A 19,517-nucleotide genomic window follows, 5' to 3' on the forward strand; every position below is an offset into this window, starting at 1 on the left:
CCGAGTGCTTCCCTCTCCCACAGCCCAGCCAGACTTCCCTCCCTCAGGCCTACTCCCATGCCGGCCCAGAAATGAGAAGAGAAGCCGGACCGTCAGACTCTTCCAAGCCATGGAAAGGGTACTGAGCCTTGTTCTTCGGCCAGCCATCTCTGGCTTCCTCCAGGCTCCCTCCGTGCTCACAGGTGATGGCAAACATCTCACCCCATTCACCAAAAGAAGCCTTGCACGGAAGCCTTCGTTCAAAAAGGCTGAGCATATTCTGATACTATTCTTTGATCCTTTCCTGTTTTAAACTCAGCAACCAACCTGTTGCCTCTCTGAAGCATGTTGTTTCAGAAGTCCCTCTGTGTTTACCCTTCGCTCTCTCAGATAAGTGTGCAGTGGCTCTTGCTGCCACGCCCCTGGGAAACTCTCACCCTGTTCCAGTGGTCCCAAAGCTCCTGCCTCCCCGCTCCCAAACATGCTCTGGGAAACCATCCAACACACCTGAGGGTGTTATGAGGCCCAAACACTAAAGCACAAATGCCTTCCTCACCCACTCCTCTTCCAACCTGCCTCTCCTTCATGCACTCTCCTGGCTTTCATCCATGCAAAGATGGCCACCTCTTGGAAGAGAAGAGGAGGATAGAGACATGGCCAAAGGTAGGAATGGCGGAGGAGGCCTGCAGGTGGGCCGGTCACGTGCCTGCTGACCATGTGACCACCCCATTCACTTGCCCACCAACAGGATGCCCTCCCTCCCATTCTCCCTTTATTCTCTTACTCTCCACAAGCATGTTGGAGAGAGCCTCGTGGTCAGACCAGTGGATCAGCACAACGGAGAAATTGGCCTTCATGGCAGGCTCGTCAAAGCAGGGGAAGGCCTTTCGGGCATCAGCTGCTTGCATCTGGGTTGTGGCCAGCACCCTGGGGAAGGTCAGAGCCTGGTCAATGAATGCGGCCCACCAAAACATCTGCAGTGACTATTTCATCATCATCATCATCATCATCATCATCATCATCATCATCATTATTGGATTCATTCTTTAAATTTCTGCCCTGCCCTTCTTTCAAACAGGAGCTCCCCAAGGCAGCTGGCAATTAAAAATGCCACGGACAAAACATCTGATGGGAGCAGAGGGGGTCTCCTCACCTTGGGTGGAGAATGGATAGGGGCACCCTTAGCTCTCTAGGGATGTGCCCAGCCCAGTTTCATAGGCGTGTGGCAAGAAAGAGCTCCTGTCCTTCCTCACTACGCCAGGTTTGCATTTCTCACGACTCCGTTGCAGAACCAGCAGTGCTACAGGTACAAGGCGGTCTGCAGGGTGGCCAGTTGCAGAGGCTGTTCCCATGACGCTCAAAGATCCCATCGCAACAGCATCAGTTTAGGTCTAGGACTGGCTGGCTTTGCCTCTCCCTGCAAGCACACACCCACACACTCCACCCCAAGAAAACGGTCCCTGAGAAGGAGAGCTTGCCTCCTTCCAACGTAAGCCAAGAGGAACAGGGAAGTGGCTTTCAGCGAAACCGAGGACTCATGTGGAATACCGCGAGCTCTTTCTTTCGCCTCTTAGGAAGAAAAGCAGCTGGTAGGCGGGAGAGGATTGTTCTGAGTGCACAAAGAGCTGGGAGGGGAAAGGTGAAAGAGCCCATCTTTCCAGCCCTGGACTCCCTCCACTGGGTGGCTTATCCCTCATGCACTGAGTAGAGAACCCGGGCAGTAGGGTTGGGGACCTGGTGCCCTGTGTAACGAGCCCAGCCTGGCCTGATGGCAGGTGGGTTCCAGACAGCAGAAGGGGTGCTGCTCCCTCCTCCCAGCTTCAGCTCTTGCTGCTGCTCTAACGAGGCCAACCTGCCCAAGCCTAGCAGGTCCATCCCAAGACCTTCCCAGACACACGGGCGGGCTGCTGGGCTGTTTTTTCCTCTCAGGCACATGACCCCCCACCCACCCACCCACCCACTTTCCCTGCCACATACTTGGGCTGTCCATCCTCCTCATATTTGCTGAGGTAGAAGCCGGCCAGATCATCCGCCAGTTCCCCCTGGAAGATGCTGTGCAATTCATAGAATTGATCCTGTTGGAGAGGCCCATCGAGCTGCACCACCAGGTACTGTGTGTCCTCCTGCGTCCACGTCGCAGTGATGGCAGGTGCGGTGGCACCATCCACCCCCGACAGAGAGACCAGGAACGGCCCCTGATCAGTGTAGTTCAGCTTTTTGCTGTGGATGAGAATGAGGTCTGTGGGCTCCACGCATTGAAACCGCACGGTGCTGTTGCCTTTGAAGATGTAAAGGCCCTGGCTGTCCTTAGCCAAGAAGGGCTGCAGGGTGACCGTGTAGTTCTCGGGCTTCAGGGTGTTGGGCAACCGCAGACGGTTCCAGGGATTGTTTGGCTTGGCGGTGGTGGCAGGGGCGGCGGTGGTGGTGGTGGCGGTCGTCAGGGCATTGCTGGACTTTTCCTGTGCGTAGACCACTGCAAGGGCAATGATGGTGGCCACAGCAGCAGCCCCAAGGACAATGCCGACTATACCCAAAGTCTTGCTGATGAAGAAGCCTTTGGCCATGGCTGAGGATGCCAGAAGGGAGCCTGCAAGTGTGAGGCTCAGCCAAGAAACTGCAGGCCTTTAATACGCCGGCTCTTGGGATTTATTAGCCTGGATTAACAAGTCAATTATTAAACAGCCAAGAGGTGGGTGAAGGTCACTGCTGCTTCCTAGTCTTGGAGACTACGTCTTCCTTTGCCCGGTGGGAGAGTTAATGGGGAACTGGAGGCCCAGATGCGGTTCCTGCAGGGAAAAGTCCATCAGCAGTGTCACAGAATGAACAACGTTGCCTCCCTCTCACTCCCAACCCGAGTAGGGTAAATTCCATTTAGGGTGGAGACGAGGACATGAGATTTGAGGAAGTAGTTAGCCCGGGGGCCTTTATGCCCAGCACTGGCTGCATTTTGGCCCCCTCGGGGTTCAGTTTCTTCATACCTCACTGGCAAATGTAAGTTGTGACCCTATGAAAAGGAGGACAGGGCTCCTGTATCTTTAACAGTTGTATGGAAAGGGGAATTTCAGCAGGTGTCATTTCTATATATGGAGAACCTGGTGAAATTTCCTCTTCATCGCAACAGTTAAAGCTGCAGGTGCCCTGCCCTCTTTTAAATCTGGTCACAGTATAGCTGCAGTATAGCTCCTGCAGCTTTAACTGTTGTGATGAAGAGGAAATTTCACCAGGTGCAACATGCATACAAATGACACCTACTGAAATTCCCTTTTCTATGGAACTGTTAAAGATACAGGAGCCCTGTCCTCCTTTTCATAGGGTCACCCTATATAAGAATATCTTGTGATTCCTACTTTAATACCTGAGTTGCAGGGCCAGGAAGGGCTGCCCCTTTCCCCCTCCAACCTGTGATTCACCCCACCCCACCCCACCCCACCCCACCACACCACATTCACATTCACATTCACACTGCACAACTGGAAACATGCAAGTGGGTGTTGCAGCCAGTTATGTTTCTAGGTCTGGGATTTGGTCTCACCAGGTCTGGCTGGCCTGAGATCTTTGGTTTGGGTTTTCTTTCCATGTATGAATACAATCTCACATGCAGAGCCAAAGTTGGTTTTGGCATAAACACCTTTGTTTGGAATTTACATGATTAAAAATGTCTTTCTCCTGCTTTCATCAACAACCTGACACACTCAGCAAAAAGAGTGCAAAGCTCTCAAAGGTGCCTTTTCATGTCAAAGTACCCTCAAAGTCAAGTGTGTGTGTGTGTTTAGCACATAGATATCCCTGATAAGTAACCAACCTTAAATATATATGATTTTCTATACTCCTTTTTCTAACATGGTTTTTAAAAGTCCAAAATGTTTGTTTTGAACCTTCTTTCAAGATCAAATTATTATCCATATGACGTCTCATCAGCTACCACAGCTGTCTGCAGGGAGGGCAAGGGGGCACTAGACCCACCCACCCCACCCTAAATGTATTTCTAGTGGGCACGTGCCCATCCATGCCCATCCAGCTGGACGACCAGAGGTTCAGAGATGCCTCTGAGCCCCCTCTGACTGAGAGTGGCTGCCAGACTCAGGCTTCCCTGGAGGGGAGGAGGGCCTTTCTGGGTCAGAGGGACGCTGCGCGTTCTGACCTCCTGGTGCTGCTTCTGCAAATGGCACACGATGTGGACACCTCGACATGCAGTGGCAATATAGACAGAGTTGCTGTGGGTGTCGCTTTGTGGTCAGGTGAGGAGGCACGGGCGGGGGTGCTGCTAGGGGCCAGGTGGGGCCAGCGGCCAACCAAAGTGCTGACAAGGAGGTTCTCAGGAAATGGGTAGCGGAAATCCTTAGTGCTGCTGTTTTGATTGGCTGAAGGTGGAAAGAAAGGCAGGAGGGTTTTCAATGTCAGGTTGCGAGGGAGAGAAAGCAGAGAAGCCGTTTCTGTTTGATTAGCTGTGAATGAATATCTGCTGTGAATGAGCTCCAAACGTGCCGAAGATCCCGCTTCATCAGACACCGTGCAAGAAGCGCCCAACTGCCTGTCTCCAGAGAGACAGAAAACGTCCGGCAACAGGAAGGAGCAGGGCAGGAGAACATCCCAGCTGAAACTTCCGGGCAGCTACCAGTGCAGTACAGCTTGAATGATGGGGAAAGCTGGATATAGGGAACGAGATATTGAATGCAAGTCCTCTGTCAGATGTGATTAAATTTGAGCTGCTTACGCTGAGAGCGTCCTCACACAGGGGGAAATTGTGTTGCCTCTCTGCCCACGCATTTCTCCCTCATTACTTCAAGCTCCATCACACCAGCAATTTATCACACTCTCGCCATGCCTGGGATGTGTTTTTGCAGCACGGTACTCACATGATGTCATCCCTGTTCGGCACTCATCTCGACTCTTCCCCTCCATTTTCCATCTTACTTTGGAGCGGGGAAAGTCCGTTTCCCCCCCTCCCTGCGCAATAAAGCTGCTCTTCCATCCCTTGTATTGCTGTCCTTGCGCTATATTGGACCATCCCATTTTTTGTCGGGGCGTGTGTGTCGAAGGGCGGTCTCGCTGACAAAACAGGAGGGCAGGGTGGTTCTCCACTCAACTGCTCAAGCATGAAGGAGGAGGGAGCAGGGCCGTTGTTACCATTAGGCCAACTAGGCAGCGGCCGGCCGAGGGCCCAGACCTCAGAGAGGCACAATAGCTCGGTAAACCCATAGTTAGTTCTTCTATTGCAATCGATGGGAGTCCAGCTTTTGTTGGATCGTGCCTAGAGTCTCTAATTTTCCTGTAGGCGCACGCAGCCAATGGGTTGCTGGAGAGGGAGAGGCGCGGCCCCAGGAGGGGGAGGCAGCGCGAGTCAGACTCCCCGCACGGAGTTCGGGTTTGTGTTTGCGCGCGTCTGTCTCTCTTTCTCTAGCTCTCTCTATGCGTGCTGGGGACACTTCGCCTGAAAGGTCACTGTGGAGGATCGGACGCTGGAGCTGCGGCACGCTGAAAGGCTGCTGGGCGTTGGGGCTGCTCACTCTGCTGTCGCTCAGCCACTGGACCTGGGGAGAGGAGGCGCGTCCTTTGGTTTTGCGCCTCTCCCTCGAGATTGGGCCCGGGGATTGCGGATTTGAGGATCGGCGAGCGGAGAATAGACTCCCTCCATGCGGCTGAGCTTAGGCAGAGGGTGGAGGCGAGGGAGGGGAAAGGGGGTCTGGAAGAGAAGCGTTTGCTTTGCAACTGACTTGGGGGGCTGCTGAGGAGTTCAGTGGAGTTGCTGCAAGTTGAAGTGGAGGCAGTTTGGCACCTGTCCTCAGAGGCAGGGCGGTTAGGGTTTCAGGTGGCTTGACTTCACCACACCCCGCCATTGAGAAGGATTTCTCAAGTAAATTTTCCTCCAGAACCACTATGCCAGTCGCGGGATGCACCTTCTTTTACGCTCCGCTCCACAGTTACCATTAAGCGGCAGCAAGAAGGGTGGCGGGAAGCCGTTTTGTTGTCATCGTTCCTTTAAAAATATCTTCCACTGATTTCGAAGTTGGCATTTTGGGGGTGGGGGTGTGTGCAAGTAGCTCGCCTTGCCTAGGGCGCAAAATAGTCTGGCACCAGCCCTGGGAGGGAGAGAGGGCACCCGAACTCCCCACAGAGAAGGCAAGTGAGGCTGCCGCCCGGGACTCGGTCCCATTCAACTCTACGGCTCTTACCCCTCAGTAGGCATGTCTAGGTTTCCTGACCAGAACAAAAACTAATTGTAATACTTTCGCTTCACGTATATTGTTTAGTATGATCTTGGGGAATGCATAGTGTGTTGTTTTACCATAATTGTGCAGTTTCAGGCTGCCGCACTATTGTATTTGCGCGGAAATTAAAAAATATTTTTAAAAATTAACTGCAGGGAGAAGGAGAGCTTAGGGGGTGGGGTGGGAGATTTTGCTGGCACAGTAGCGCTCCAGGGTAAAAGATAAATGAGCTGAAATAGCGCAGCAACACACAGACGTGAAAGTGCCCAGCGCTCGACTCGCTAAGGAAACGGAGAGGGAAACCGTGGACTCAAACCAGGGGGGAAAGTAGGTGTGATGGAGCTAGCTTGGGAGTATTCCTAGATCCATCCTTGTCAATGGAGCCCCAGATGGAGTCCATGGCCTGGAGTACTTGGGGTCAGCTTCGGCTGATCCGCCAGCTACGGCCTTTCCTGGATCGGGATAACCTAGCCACAGTAGTGAACGCACTGGTAACTTCCAGATTAGACTACTGCAATGCATTCTGTGTGGGGCTGCCCTTGAAGATGTCTTGTAAATTACAGCTAGTGTAACATGCAGCAGCTTGACTGCTGACCAGTACATCTTACAGGGACCACATAACAACCGTCTTAAAGGAATTGCACTGGCTGCCTATATGCTTCCGGTCGGAATTCAAGGTGTTGGTAATGACATTTAAAGTGCTAAAGTGCTTGGGACCTCAATACTTGAGGGAGCATCTCTCCCTATATATGCCTTCCTGAGATTTGAGGTCTGTTGAAGGATCCCTCCTCCGCGTCCCACCAACATGAGACATATGCTATGGTGGGATGTGGGAGAGGGCTTTCTCTGTCATGCCACCCCGGCTGTGGAATGCCCTCCCCTTGGAGGCCCAACTGGTGCCAATGCTGATTTTATTCCAGTGCCAAGTTAAGACATGGCTTTTTAACAAAGCCTTTGGTGGCTAATATTCACCAAGCCTATACATAGTTTTAATTGTTTTAATTGGTTTTACTTATAGATTTTGTTCTGGTTTTAGCTTATTAATGGTTTAATTTGTTTTTAGATGTGTATATTTATTGTTTTATATTGATTGTATGATTTTATCTTTAACAGTTGCATAGAAAAGGGCATTTCAGCAGGTGTCATTTGTATGCATGCATTCTGCTTTAATTGTGCTTCAAAGGCAAAAGCCTCACAGTATTTTGATTCTAGTTTTCGAGCGTATCATCCAAGCGGCCACTGGGGTGCAGGAGCAGGATTTGAAGAAAAAATAAACAAATGCTTACATCTGCGTAAGCTTTAAAGATAAAGACATTAAAATTGGCACAGTAATAGATATTAAGGAGAGCTTTAAGCATACCAAATTTGAATCGGATTGGGTCATCCGTTGATTTTTTATTATTTTTTTACATTTCCCCCCTTAAACCCATTTCCTGGTATGCAAAGGATCTAGCCGCCCGGTAGCAACAACAACAACAACAACAACAACAGCGACAGCTTAGCGCTGTAGGGGATAAGTCAAGGAAGCAGGTACATGGGATGAAGCTATAATTCAGCACTTCCAGCATCACCCCAACAAAGAGGAGGCTCTAAAGCACTAGAAGTTTGTAGAATTGGGACAAAACCCCAATGCAAGAGTATCTGTGTGTTTGCAGAAAATTACACAACTATTATCTCACAACTCAAGCAATAAGCAGGATCAAGCAACACCAAGACAACTGTTTTTATCTGGTTGAGCTTTTATATTGTATTTTATATTATGGTTTTATACTGTTGTTTTATACTTTGAATGGTTTTAATTTTTGTGAACCGCCCAGAGAGCTCCGGCTATTGGGCGGTATAGAAATGTAATAAATAAATAAATAAACTTTCGTAACAGTTGTTGTGTGCATCACATACCCATCATTGTGCGCTATGGGCCACACCAAACTGTTCCCTGCTGTTAAACGTCCACCCTCACAGCACTTTCCATCCCAGTTACAGCATGCACAATTGAACAATCCTTTAGCACTTTATGCAAGGTGAAGTCATGGCTACATTTGACAATGAGTAAAGATTGATTGTCCGGTTTGTGCTTGTCGAGTGTCCATAGCAAAAAGTTGAAGACCTGCCCCAAGGAGAATTTTACCAAAGAAGTTCCTGACCGTTTTGGCCAAGACCCTTGAAGATTCCAGCTTTTGTTTAGAGAATCATCTACCTTGTTTCATATTTTCCTTTATGTTATGGACAAACTAGCATTAACTGGGGGAAAAAGTCTGACTGAATTTCAGAATTTAGCCTGGCATTCCACACTCATGGCAGATTCTGTGTCAAAGGTTTAAAATTCAGCCTTAGGTTTTTTTTAATTTGGCTTAGAGTCCTACAGTATAGTTTTTCTATGGACAAACAAAGCCGTTAGTTACAAATTAGTTCTGAAATGTATACTCTCATACAATACAGTAAATCACCATTAGGCACAGCCCACTTCTGTTTCTCTTCAGCACCTTGAAATGGTGTGTGGGTTCACTCAGAGTCAAGCCAACAACCTGTAGCAAGTCCCCAGCCCACCTCAAGCATATTTCTGCAGACACCCAGGTCAGCTACCTCCTAGAACAGAACCTCTCCTTCATTTTAAATGAGCTAAATAGGGTTAGGGTTATAACACCTGTTGTGTTATAAACTCTGCCAACGTCTTGCGAAACTAAACTTTGCAGTGGAGAACACAAACCTTCCATCAACTGTGCCGAGGCTGGAGAGTTTCGTGTCCACCCGCATCAAGTGATTTCTTGTATTCTCAAACTTGACTTGCTCCAGAATAGTCTGATCTCTGAATTAAAGAAACCGCATCTCTCACCTGCAGTCCATGTTGTCCACAAGGAGGACTCTCTGCAGCAGCAGCAGCAGCAGCAGCAGCAGCCAGGTCAGGGTGACCTGGCACAGCCCTTGCGCCTTTTCGTTCTATGCACATGCCATTCTGTTTTAATCGCTATCAGGTGCTGGCAGCATTTGCATTCACATTTAGTGAAACTGAACTAAGATCATTCTACTTTTGAGGTGCCCTTAAAAGAAATCCGTTGAAGCTTGGAGAGACATTTCAAATGACCACCTATAGACTCCGAAGGAACTCTAGGGCCGTGACCAGAACTTGCATCCCCCACCACCCAGAGACTGTCCCGTTTGAGATGCCCCAGAATTCGTTCCGGACCAAAGCACTGCTTTGATGCAAGACACATGGAGCTTCAGGCCACACTTACAAATGCAGAGCTGGTGGCTGTAGACCCTGAATAAGATTCTGGCCATCACAAACCGTACACATGGCTGCTCATTGCAAGAGTCCCAAGCACTTAATGTCCTCACAATGCAGACATGATGGATCACTAGCTCCGAGTTCCTTACTTGCACAAAAGTTCAAAACAGAGTTTTAGTCAGTAAACTAAACAAGAACTTACAGTTTAGATGCACCCCAAAATAGGCTTTAGCCAGGCACGTATCATGTAGTTCCGAGACTGGGAGATGTAAACAAGATCAACAATAATTCCCTTCAATCATAACTATTATTTTCCAGAACATACATTCATGTGTGATGACCCCACAAGACAATGACAAATAAGGAACTAGGGGTATGAAACCCACCATAAGTTTTGGCCACCCACACATCGAGGAGCATGTCCTCCACCAGATGGGATGACATTGCATCTGGCCCAGTGCTTTCTTTTGGAGCAAGGTACTATCAAGTGCATGGACCCATGGCTAAAGCTGCAGGAAGAAGTAAGAAACAGAAGATGGCCCTGTCCATAAGAAGCTTTGGGCCATCAAAAAGGCACAGGATACACATCTGACCCAGGGGTTCGTTTGTTTGTATTTCTGAAGCCAACCAATGCTGTTTACAAAAAGTTCTAAAAATAACTTTTGGGGGTGCAAGGCCACACCAATGATAGCTAAAATATATAGAAAGCATAAGGGGTGGGGTGTGTACCCCATGACAACAAGCCTTTGGCATGCCAAAGGATCCTCCCACACAGCCAGGGCCGTGTCCTCTCCAAGCCCAGCAGTTCAGTGGAGCATCAGACTCTGCCCCACTCAGCACCACCAGGCCCATAAGAGCAGGACCTTGTAGGGAAGCATCGGGAACTGGCGTTCTCCAGGGCCTTTGGGCAAAAGACCCAGGGCAGTCAAGCTCTCATGGTGGAGCGCAGCGCCCCGGGGTCCAGGTCTGAGCTGTCGTTGCTGAGGGCACATTCCCTTGCCAGTGCTTTGGAGCCAGAGAAAGCCCCGGGCAGATGGGATTCAGTGCTGTCTGGAAGAGAACCATCACTTGGAAATAGGAGAGTATAATCTGGGAGGGCCCAAAGCTCACTGTGGGGTGCACGGCCACTGCACCACATGCTTTTCAACATATCTTGGCCATCATTGCACACACACTTGACTCTGTCAAAGGAAGTTGTGATTCAATCCCGTTGCAGAGAGGACACGCTCCTAGTTGTGTGTGCCTTTGATCTGGGGTGGAAACGCTTACTGTGCAGTGCATGCACATCCAGTTCCTTATTGTCTGTGTAGTTTAGCTATCATTGCCAAAAAAATAAATGCTAAGAAGCATACAACTGCACAACAATATTGTAATGCATGACAAAAGGGGCGGGGTGGGCAAACCAATACAACAGAAAATTGCTATATAACAACATTACAAATTAGGCAAAGATGGCAAAGTGTAACCCAAGGTCATTAAACACAGGGTCATATAGCAATTTTCTAGTGTACTGGTTTGCCCGCCCCACCCCTTTTTTGTCACTCATTACAATAGTGCTGTGCAGTTGTATGCTTCTCAGCATTATTACTTTTTTGGCTCTTATCCAACTGGTGCACTATTTTTCTGGTTTATTGTTTAGCTATTATTAGCGCAGGGTGCTACGCCTGTCCATAGGACAAACTGTTGGATCAGATATAAATCAATGGGCCTGTTCAAATGCCATCTGTCAGGGATGCTTTAGGGTGGATTCCTGCATTGAGCAGGGGGTTGGACTCGATGGCCTTGTAGGCCCCTTCCAACTCTGCTATTCTATGATTCTATGATTCTATGTTGTTTAACATCTATATGAAGCTTTTGGGGGCAGTAATTAGGGGATTTGTAGCAAAATGTCACCAGTACGCTGATGACACACAGCTCTATTTCCCTGTGACATCTGAATCAGAAGAGGCTGTGCAAGTCATAAATCAGTGCCCAAACTCAGTAATAGGCTGGATGAGGGCCAATAAACTGAAGCTGAATCCTGGCAAGATGGAAGCCCTGTGGGTGAGTGTTTCCCAAGTCCAGGAGATAGGCTCATTGCCTGTTCTGGATGGGGTTGCACTCCCTCTAAAAGATCAGGTTTGTAGTTTGGAGGTACTCCTAGATCCATCATTGTCGCTGGAGGCCCAAGTGGCCACAGCGGCTCAGAGTGCCTTTTGCTAGCTTCGGCTGGCTCGCCAGCTACAGCCTCTTCTGGACAGGGATCGCTTGGTCTCAGTAGTACGGGCATTGGTAACCTCAAGACTAGATTACTGCAATGTGCTCTGTGTGGGGCTGCCCTTAAGCTGCTCCAGAAGCTGGAGCTAGTGCAGAACACAGCAGCTCGGCTGTTATCAGGAGCTGCCTCTTTTCAGTATATAACTCCATTGCTAAGGGAATTGCACTGGCTGCCTACTGGCTACCGGGCCAGATTTAAGGTTTTGGTACTAGTGTACTTTACCAAGCCCTAAAGAACTTGGGACCAGGATACCTGAGAGAGCGCCTTGTCCCTTACCAACCTGCTTGATCACTGAGGTTGTCAGAGGGCATGATCCTGGTGGTTCCAATTGGAATCCACCAGGAGAAGAGCCTTGAGTGTGGTGGCCCCTTCTCTGTGGAGCTCTCTGCCCCTGGAGGTCAGGTAGGCACCAACACTAGGCTGTTTCCGGCACCTCCTGAAAAAATCCTCTGTTTTGAGAAGCCTTCCTCAACTGACTAGCCACTGTTTTTCTGGTTCCTTTGTTTTTAAATTGAACAATTTTAATTTGCTTTTTAAAAATCTTTTCCCGCCTCCTCGGCTGGGGCTTGGGGCAGCCCAAACTGCGTTTGAAACCCTCAGTGCCTTTTCCCTCAGCAGGACCTCAGAGCATCACGTTAAATTGTGTTGCCAAAACACAGGACTTTGAGCGCTAGGAGTTCGTTAAGCCCACTCTGCCTGGGTTTCAGGGATTGTCAGGTATCTTTCATTCCGCCATTCGCTCATGGACTGAATTAGGATTTTTTAGGGATGTACAAGAATTTCGTCCCACTTGCGCAAGTGCCCATGAGCCCTAATGCACATTAGCACAAGTGCAAATTCACACAAATCCTCCCCAAAGTAAAAAAACCAAAACGGTCCACAAGTCCACAGAATCGGTGTGACTCAGAAAAAGCCAGCCTGCTGTAAAATCCGCACGGCAGGTGGATAGAAATCCACACTCATTTCAATCCATTGCAGAGTCCTCCGACTCCCCTGCTTTGAACCAGGGGCAATGCCGAGGCATCTCTCTCCACAGGGGGATGTACGGGAAGGGGTGGGCCCCAACTCATGCAAGCGCGGGAGGGCGGGCGGGCGGGCATGGAAGTCTCAGCCCCTTGTCTAGGCTGCTTATGCAGCTCTGCGCTGTATCAGGCCCCGGGCCGAAGTCCAGTGCCAGCCGGCTGGAGGCCCCCATCCCTGTGGCACACACAGGCCCATTCAGAGGGGAATCCTGCTCCACCTCTTCCTCCTCTAGGAAGCCCAGGAGTGGAGAGGCAGCAGCAAGCGGGCGGTAGGCCGACTCACCGCGCTGCCCCCACTCCCGGGCTGTGCCGCTTCATCCCCCGTCTGGGCTGGCAGCTCCGCGGCCCACTCAGCTCTGCCTGCTCTCTCCAAACAGTCACACGGACGGGGCTCTTTCCAAAGCTCTAAAGGAAGTAGCTGGCCCGGCACTGATCCCTGACCGCCTTAACCCTGGGGCTGCTGGCCTGGCAAGAGGCTGATGCTGGGATCAACACAGCACTCCTTGGGAAGCAGAGGGCAGTTGCCAGGTGGCCGGAGGACGACGGAAGCAGAGCCTGGTGCTGCTGCCTCTGCCTGGCGAGATGCTCCATCAAAGCACACCCATGGTCCCTTGCTGGGCCGTAGACTCTGCCCACGACACTGGACACACAGACCACATGCACACTGGGCTCGCCTCCCCTCCAGCAGCCTTACCGTCACATCTGGAAACAATTGTGGGTGGAAGCACCAGGGGAGGCCTGGAAGTTGAGGTCTGCTTACTGGGTGGGGGAGGCGTGGGCGGGAACCTTCTCGGCTGCTCTGCAGGGCCACGGCAGACGCGGTCTCCGTGCCAGAGAGCCTCCTTTCGATTCACCCAAGGAGCGCTGGAGGAAAGCAGCCTGCCAAGGGGCTTGCACTGTTCTCTTCCTGTTCTCTTCCAGTTGCAGGAAAACATCCGGAGCCCTGGTCACTGCCGGCCTGGCCAGCGCCGCCTACCCGAAAGGGGACATGGAGCTGAGGCCAAGGAGGCTGCTTCCACCACTGCTCCCTGCCTCCCGAGGCCCCCAAAGTCACGGAGCCATTTGTCTCTATATTTCTTCTGCCAACGACTCAACGTACAGCTTTGGGCAAGTCATTTTCTCTCAGACTCGGTTCCCCATCTGTAAAATGGCAAAGGCGATTCGCCTTGCAGACTGTTGTTGCAATAACACAATAAAAAAAGATGTAGGCTTTTCAAATCTAAAAGGCTCAATGAATGAGAAGTCAGCATCAGTAGTAATATGGTCCCCACTTGAGCCCATTCAAATGCACTTGGACCAGAGGGGATATCTGGATTCTCCCACACAAGGAAGGACTACGGAGAAAGATGTCCAGAGTCAAGCCCCCTACAAACGCTCTGGTTTCTAGAATCTCCTCATTGCCCCTTTGCGCTCCAGCTTCACATATACACACACCCCTGAGCTAAAGGCCGTCTGGACAGGCCCTGGGAGACAGGTGAGCTGCTGTTCTCTAGCTGGGTCACAGCGAGCGGCTTCACCTGATCAGTGGCCAGCAGCATGGCTGAAATAAGCCTCAGTGGCTTGCAGTACCTGCCAACCAGCCACCGCTATTCAAGCTGGGGAGGGCTGTCGCCACAGCTTATGGTGTCATGCAAACTTAGATGGGGTGATTAGCAATCCACCTAGAACCCATGGGTTCTACCTGCCCGTTGCAGCTAGAATCATCACAATGGTGGTCACCGGCACATATCACAAGCCATCATGGTTTATTTAATCCATACTTCCAGCCGCCAAACATGCAAATTGTCCTAGCAGCTCCTTTTCTGCTGCTGGCCCTTGTGTGTGTGTGTGCGCGCGCGTGTGTGTGTGTGTGTTTCTCAACCCCCTGCAGGGAAGTTAGGGGGCAGGAAGTGACCACACGGAAATGCCTTCAAAATCTGGTCAAGTCACAAGCAGGATAAGCCCATACAGGAAGCTTTGTGCGCTGCGTGGCTGGAAGCAAAAAGGCACAAAGAGGCAGGTCCTGGAATGAAGCCAGGCTGGTGACTGACAATGGGTGGCTGGCTGGCTTCCCATGGACAAGCTGAGCTTAGGGGCACAGCAGGCGCTCACACCAAGAAAAGCCACTTGCCCCAGATGGGGAAGGCCTGTGGCTGCAAGCCTGACAAAACCAGCACCTCCTGCTCCACAAAGGAGGAAAGCATCCTGTGGACGCCAAGGCCTCATTCCCTCTCAAGACAGTCTCTCGGTGGCTAAACAGAGCCCCTGTCGCCAGCGGCATGCTTCCTCTGAGCACCATCACCTCTGTGCTCTGCTTGAGATCTCTCCAAAGGCAGTGGACTGACCACTGCTGGGCGACAGGGACCACCGTGCCTCTGTCTCCCTGGGCAATTCTTGCCTGCTTTTTACTAATAGACCCTAATAGTCACGAAGGGAAGCAGGCAGCAGCTCATCATCAAAGGCCCAAGGGAGCAGCAGGTGGCATTTGCTCAGAATCTTCCCTGCCAGTGGCTGTGTGAGTGAATAAGGGAGTGGAGAGCGAGGGAGGGGGAGAGCGAGGGACCCAGGGAGAGAGGGAGGGAGGAGGCCGGGGAATAGATTGGTCAGTTCTTCTAATTGCCCTGATGCAGCAATTTCAATCTCTAGCTGAGCCACCTTATGGGCCTGACCTTGTGTGTGTTGTTTAAATTTAATTTTAATTATTATCATCATCATCCTTGGCATTTATATAGCACAGGGGAATGGATTGGGTAGATTGAGATCAACTGGTAAAATACTGGGTGATTTGCAGTCGATCAGCAAAGATTTCTGATTCTCTGTATAACAATAATAACAATAAAATCACTCCCCCTCCTACCCTAAATTATACTGCTGAAATTAGGAAAGCTGCAGGTGGAGAATGGTGGGACAAGACACCAGAAATGATTCTTTGTTCCACAGGGCTGTGAGTTCTGCTCAACTCCAGTAAAGAATCCTGAGGTCAGAATCCTTTAATTCTACATTTATGGCTCCGGCAGGTGGATCTTGCAAGTCCCAGCAGAACCCCAAGGGAGACCCCACAAGCCTGAAACCTGCCCACGTTCCGAGTGCTGTTTCTGATGGCGGCCAGCCCTCCACTCACTCTGCTGCCACACCTGTTTGGATGCCATCGGCTGAGGGTACTGGAAGAGCCCCATATCCCCTAAGCTTAGCGTCCACTTCTGTTCCCTTTCTTGGTGTTATCCAAACATCTCTATACACCTGAGTATAAGCATGTGGCAGTTTCTCTTTATTTAAGCACCAACATAAACCTTGACTAGCTAGATAACGTGCAGGAGGTCTATGATTGGATCTCCTGGCATTTACTTTTTTAAGAACAACTGTGTGGAGGGGGGCAGCGGGGGTGGACACACACACACAAATTGGGCAGGAGTTACGGGGCTGGGCAAGAAAGATGCGCCCTTACCTCATGCTGTTTTAGATCCCACAAGCCAAGCCAGCTCCAGCAAGGAAGTGGTGCTTGTGATAGGGCTAATAGACCGTGTGATAGACCGTGGGCCTGATTCAGTTTGCCCCATGCTGAGAGAGAGAGAGAGAGAGAGAGAGAGAGAGAGAGAGAGAGAGAGAGAGAGAGAGAGAGAGAGAGAGAGAGAGAATTAGCCCCATGGCTGGGCTTGCTTTTCCCTTCCTTAGTCACACAGAATGGGGAACCATCCTGGACTCCAACCCTCCGCAGAGTGGAAAGAATGCCACATCAGGAGCAGGCAAGCAAGAGGTAGCCATGTCACTCTGGGGACACTGCACAGCTGGTTCCAGAGCCAGAGCTGGTTCCAGGGAGTTCATGGTGAGGAGGACCAGCCATGCAACCAGCCAAAGAAGGTGGGCGGTGCCTGACTCCACTTGGCCACTGCCAGAAGGCAGCCGGCCAGCCCCCCTCCCCACCCCCATCTGTTGGAAGGGCAAGTTGGAGCCTGGAGTCTTCAGAAAGGCCATTCCCTGAAAGGAGAACAAGGGCAGATAAAGAGACAGCATGGTGTAGTGGTTAGCCTGGGACTTGGGAGACCTGGGTTCTGGTCCCCACTTGGCAGAGCCAGTCACAGCGGGGGGATCTACACTACTGCTTTTAAAGTGCTTTAAAGCACTTTGAAAACGTTTTGAAACCTGTATATGCAGTGTGTCCTGGGCCCCAACACTTGTCAAGACTGTATAAAGCGCTTTAAAGCATTAGTGTCGATCCCCCCAGCCTAGCATGACTCACAGGGGTGTGAGGGCCATGTAAGCCAACTTGGATTCCTTGCAAAAGGGAAACATGGAGGGATGTAAATGTAAGTAATACCACTTTAAAAAACAACAACAACCAAGCTCCATCGACCTTGGTGGGAAAGAGCAAGGAGGTCTCTGAGATCTTGAGCCTGGCAGCAACCCAGTGCTGTGACTCCCAGGTGGAAGAGGCGCCTGCTGCAGAAGTTTCATGCACCAGGTGAGCCCACGCCCCTCCTGCAGCGCAAGGAACAGAGGGCCTGCCAGAAGACGGGTTCGTTGCGTTTCCTTCTGCCTCCGCAGGCACTGAAAGGCTGCCAGAACAGGCTTGCAGGGTCAAAGGCTGTCCAAGCCGAGGCCACCGAAAGCTGGCTGGTGCCCAAAGCCCTCGCTCCCTCCCTCCCTGCTATAGGCCCAGCAAAGCTCCCAATGCCAGCAGAAGAGCCTGCAGCCGATGTGGGGGCAGGTGAGGAGCACAGCCTTCATCTTCCTGGGGCGTCCTGGGGCTGGCAGAGCTGCCCACTGGGAAGGGCACTCACTGGAAGGGAGAGTGCCTGAAAGCAGAGCGGAACAGCAAGGCCCTGGCTTCCCTCTCTCGGGGAACCACCCCAAAGCACTGAGGGCAAGTCCAGGCAGTGGTCCGCTCCCCATGGTCAGCACCTTTGTTCATCGAGGAGACGTTTAGCCTGCCTTTTGTCTACAGGACCCCCAAGGCAGCTTACAACGCAGACCTTAAAAAACAGATACAAGAAACTCGCCATAATGTCACCGTCTTGGTACAGAGCCACAAGTGGCAAAAGCAGGACCGGCAAAAAGGCCCAGAACAGAGTAGTGCGGCTGGGTTGAGCTGCATGCTGTGCCCTCCCCACCCCTGGGTCAGTCCAGTTATTTTTCATTTTTCCTTTTCTAATTAGGGCTTTTTTCCCCCAAGGTGGTATTATTTGGGGGCAATTTTCTTGCTGTTTTATTGCTAATTTTAAAAATTTATGGACCGCTTTTGAAATGTATACGAAGAAGTGGTGTAAACATGATGATGTTGATGATGAAGACGGTGATGGCAGCTCCTTCCTATGTGTGGACTGCACGGTCCACACACAGCCCTCAGTTTGGAGCATCTTTCCTGCCCTTGTGGACAGGCCTGAGAGGCACAGGCAATGCACAGTGGCTCTGAAACAGGTGGAGATTGTGCTGGTGGAGGTGAGGCATCCCTGCCCCACATTGCCAGGTGGTTGAGTTCCATGAGCAGGGAGAGGGAAGCCAAGAACCGTCTGGCAGCAAGCCTGCTAGCGCTGGAGGCCCCAGTTCCGGGGCAACAGCTGCCCTTCCAGGGCCCACTGCTGGCTACCACTGGGTGAGACAGAGAACACAGCCACGCACCTCCAGCTGAGTCAGCAGCCCTTCCCAACCTCCAAGGTCAGGCGTTCAGCGGAACAGGAGAATGCATTACCCTGGCAAAGTTTGTTACTGTTACTGGATTACTTTATGGGCTCTCTCAGGGACACTGACAGATAGGGTTCCAAGCACAAGCACTAAGAGGCAAAAGAACAGGGAATCAGCTGTGCCAAGATGGGTGCCCAAGTGAACAGGGCCGACTGACGCCCGGCCTCCCGCATGCCGAGAGGGTGGGCCGTCTCCCACCCAGAAGGGGCAGGCCCACTCCCCTCAGAGACATGATCAGCACCCTTTGCAGGGAATGGTCTTATCTTCTGCTTTGAATGTTGCCCCCTTGATCAGTTCAGGTGTAGCAGGAAGTGCCTGGAGTTTCTTGCCAATTGCCCAGCAGTGCAATATGTTATCGCTGCTAAATGTAATAAAATCACGCAATGAGGAAATGGTAGCTGACTTGTACCAGCTGGCAACCAAAGGAGGACACTGGGGACTCTCGGAGTGCAGCAATGGACTGCAGAGGCCTCATGACCCAGGGAGCCCAAGCAACGGAAGACTGACAAGGCATCGTTTTCCATTCACTACTCCTACGCAACACAAAAGTTTTAATCGAAAGCATGACAGTCCCACATGTTCATATATTGGACAGTCAACCACAAACACTCATTAAAACTCAGATTTACCTGGTGGGTGAGCAGGATGAACCAGTAGCCTTTCTGGGCAGGCAGAGAGATCTGTGCCAGGTGACCAAGGCAGGACCTTTGAAGTTCTTTTTGTGGAAGCAATAATCATATGCAATGATGTGGGCTTCAGACATCAAGCCCCAACCTACCAAACTGGGCAATCGCCTGTGGGTGTTGCTTCCCGCTACTGGACTTGTTCAGCTGGTTCTGGGAGTGCCCTTGTGGCTTCGAGGGTTAAGAAATGGAGGGGGACAAAGAGGTGCCAGATTGAGCAAGCGTGTGTCATGACTCTTGCAACACTTCCTCTCTCCACACACACACAGTACTCTGATGGCCAGGATGAGCTCTGCCCAGCAAGGCACACCAAGAGGTTTTTCCCATCACAAGGGGCTGCAGACAATGACTCAGCAAGCTTGAATCACAGCCGCAGAAGGAAGCCTTCCGCTTCTCAATCCCAGGGACGCCCCTTGAGGAAGGCAGGGGCAGAGAGCGGTTCTGGATGACCCCTGCTTCCTGGGTGCCATCAGCACCTTCTTT

At 51.1% G+C, this 19,517-nt stretch overlaps 1 protein-coding gene across 3 annotated transcripts in view; it reads right to left on the reverse strand.

The window, feature by feature from the left end:
* Nucleotides 1-19,143, reverse strand: part of ANPEP (alanyl aminopeptidase, membrane) — a 37,497-nt gene extending 18,354 nt beyond the window's left edge. The window contains exons 1-3 of one of the 3 annotated variants that reach the window (XM_063142752.1): nucleotides 18,981-19,143; nucleotides 1,957-2,765; nucleotides 764-906 (exon numbers count right to left, since the gene is read on the reverse strand). In XM_063142752.1, coding sequence (XP_062998822.1) covers nucleotides 764-906; nucleotides 1,957-2,543 — 730 coding nt within the window. In that variant the 5' untranslated portion in view covers nucleotides 2,544-2,765; nucleotides 18,981-19,143. Of the gene's footprint in view, nucleotides 1-763; nucleotides 907-1,956; nucleotides 2,766-13,387; nucleotides 13,528-16,117; nucleotides 16,143-18,980 lie in introns of those variants that run through there. The other 2 variants (XM_063142754.1, XM_063142753.1) reach the window with 2 other exon arrangements.
* Nucleotides 19,144-19,517: the final 374 nt, after the last annotated feature.

The sequence above is a fragment of the Elgaria multicarinata genome, chromosome 16 (assembly GCF_023053635.1).
Source record: "Elgaria multicarinata webbii isolate HBS135686 ecotype San Diego chromosome 16, rElgMul1.1.pri, whole genome shotgun sequence".
Lineage (NCBI taxonomy): Eukaryota > Metazoa > Chordata > Lepidosauria > Squamata > Anguidae > Elgaria > Elgaria multicarinata.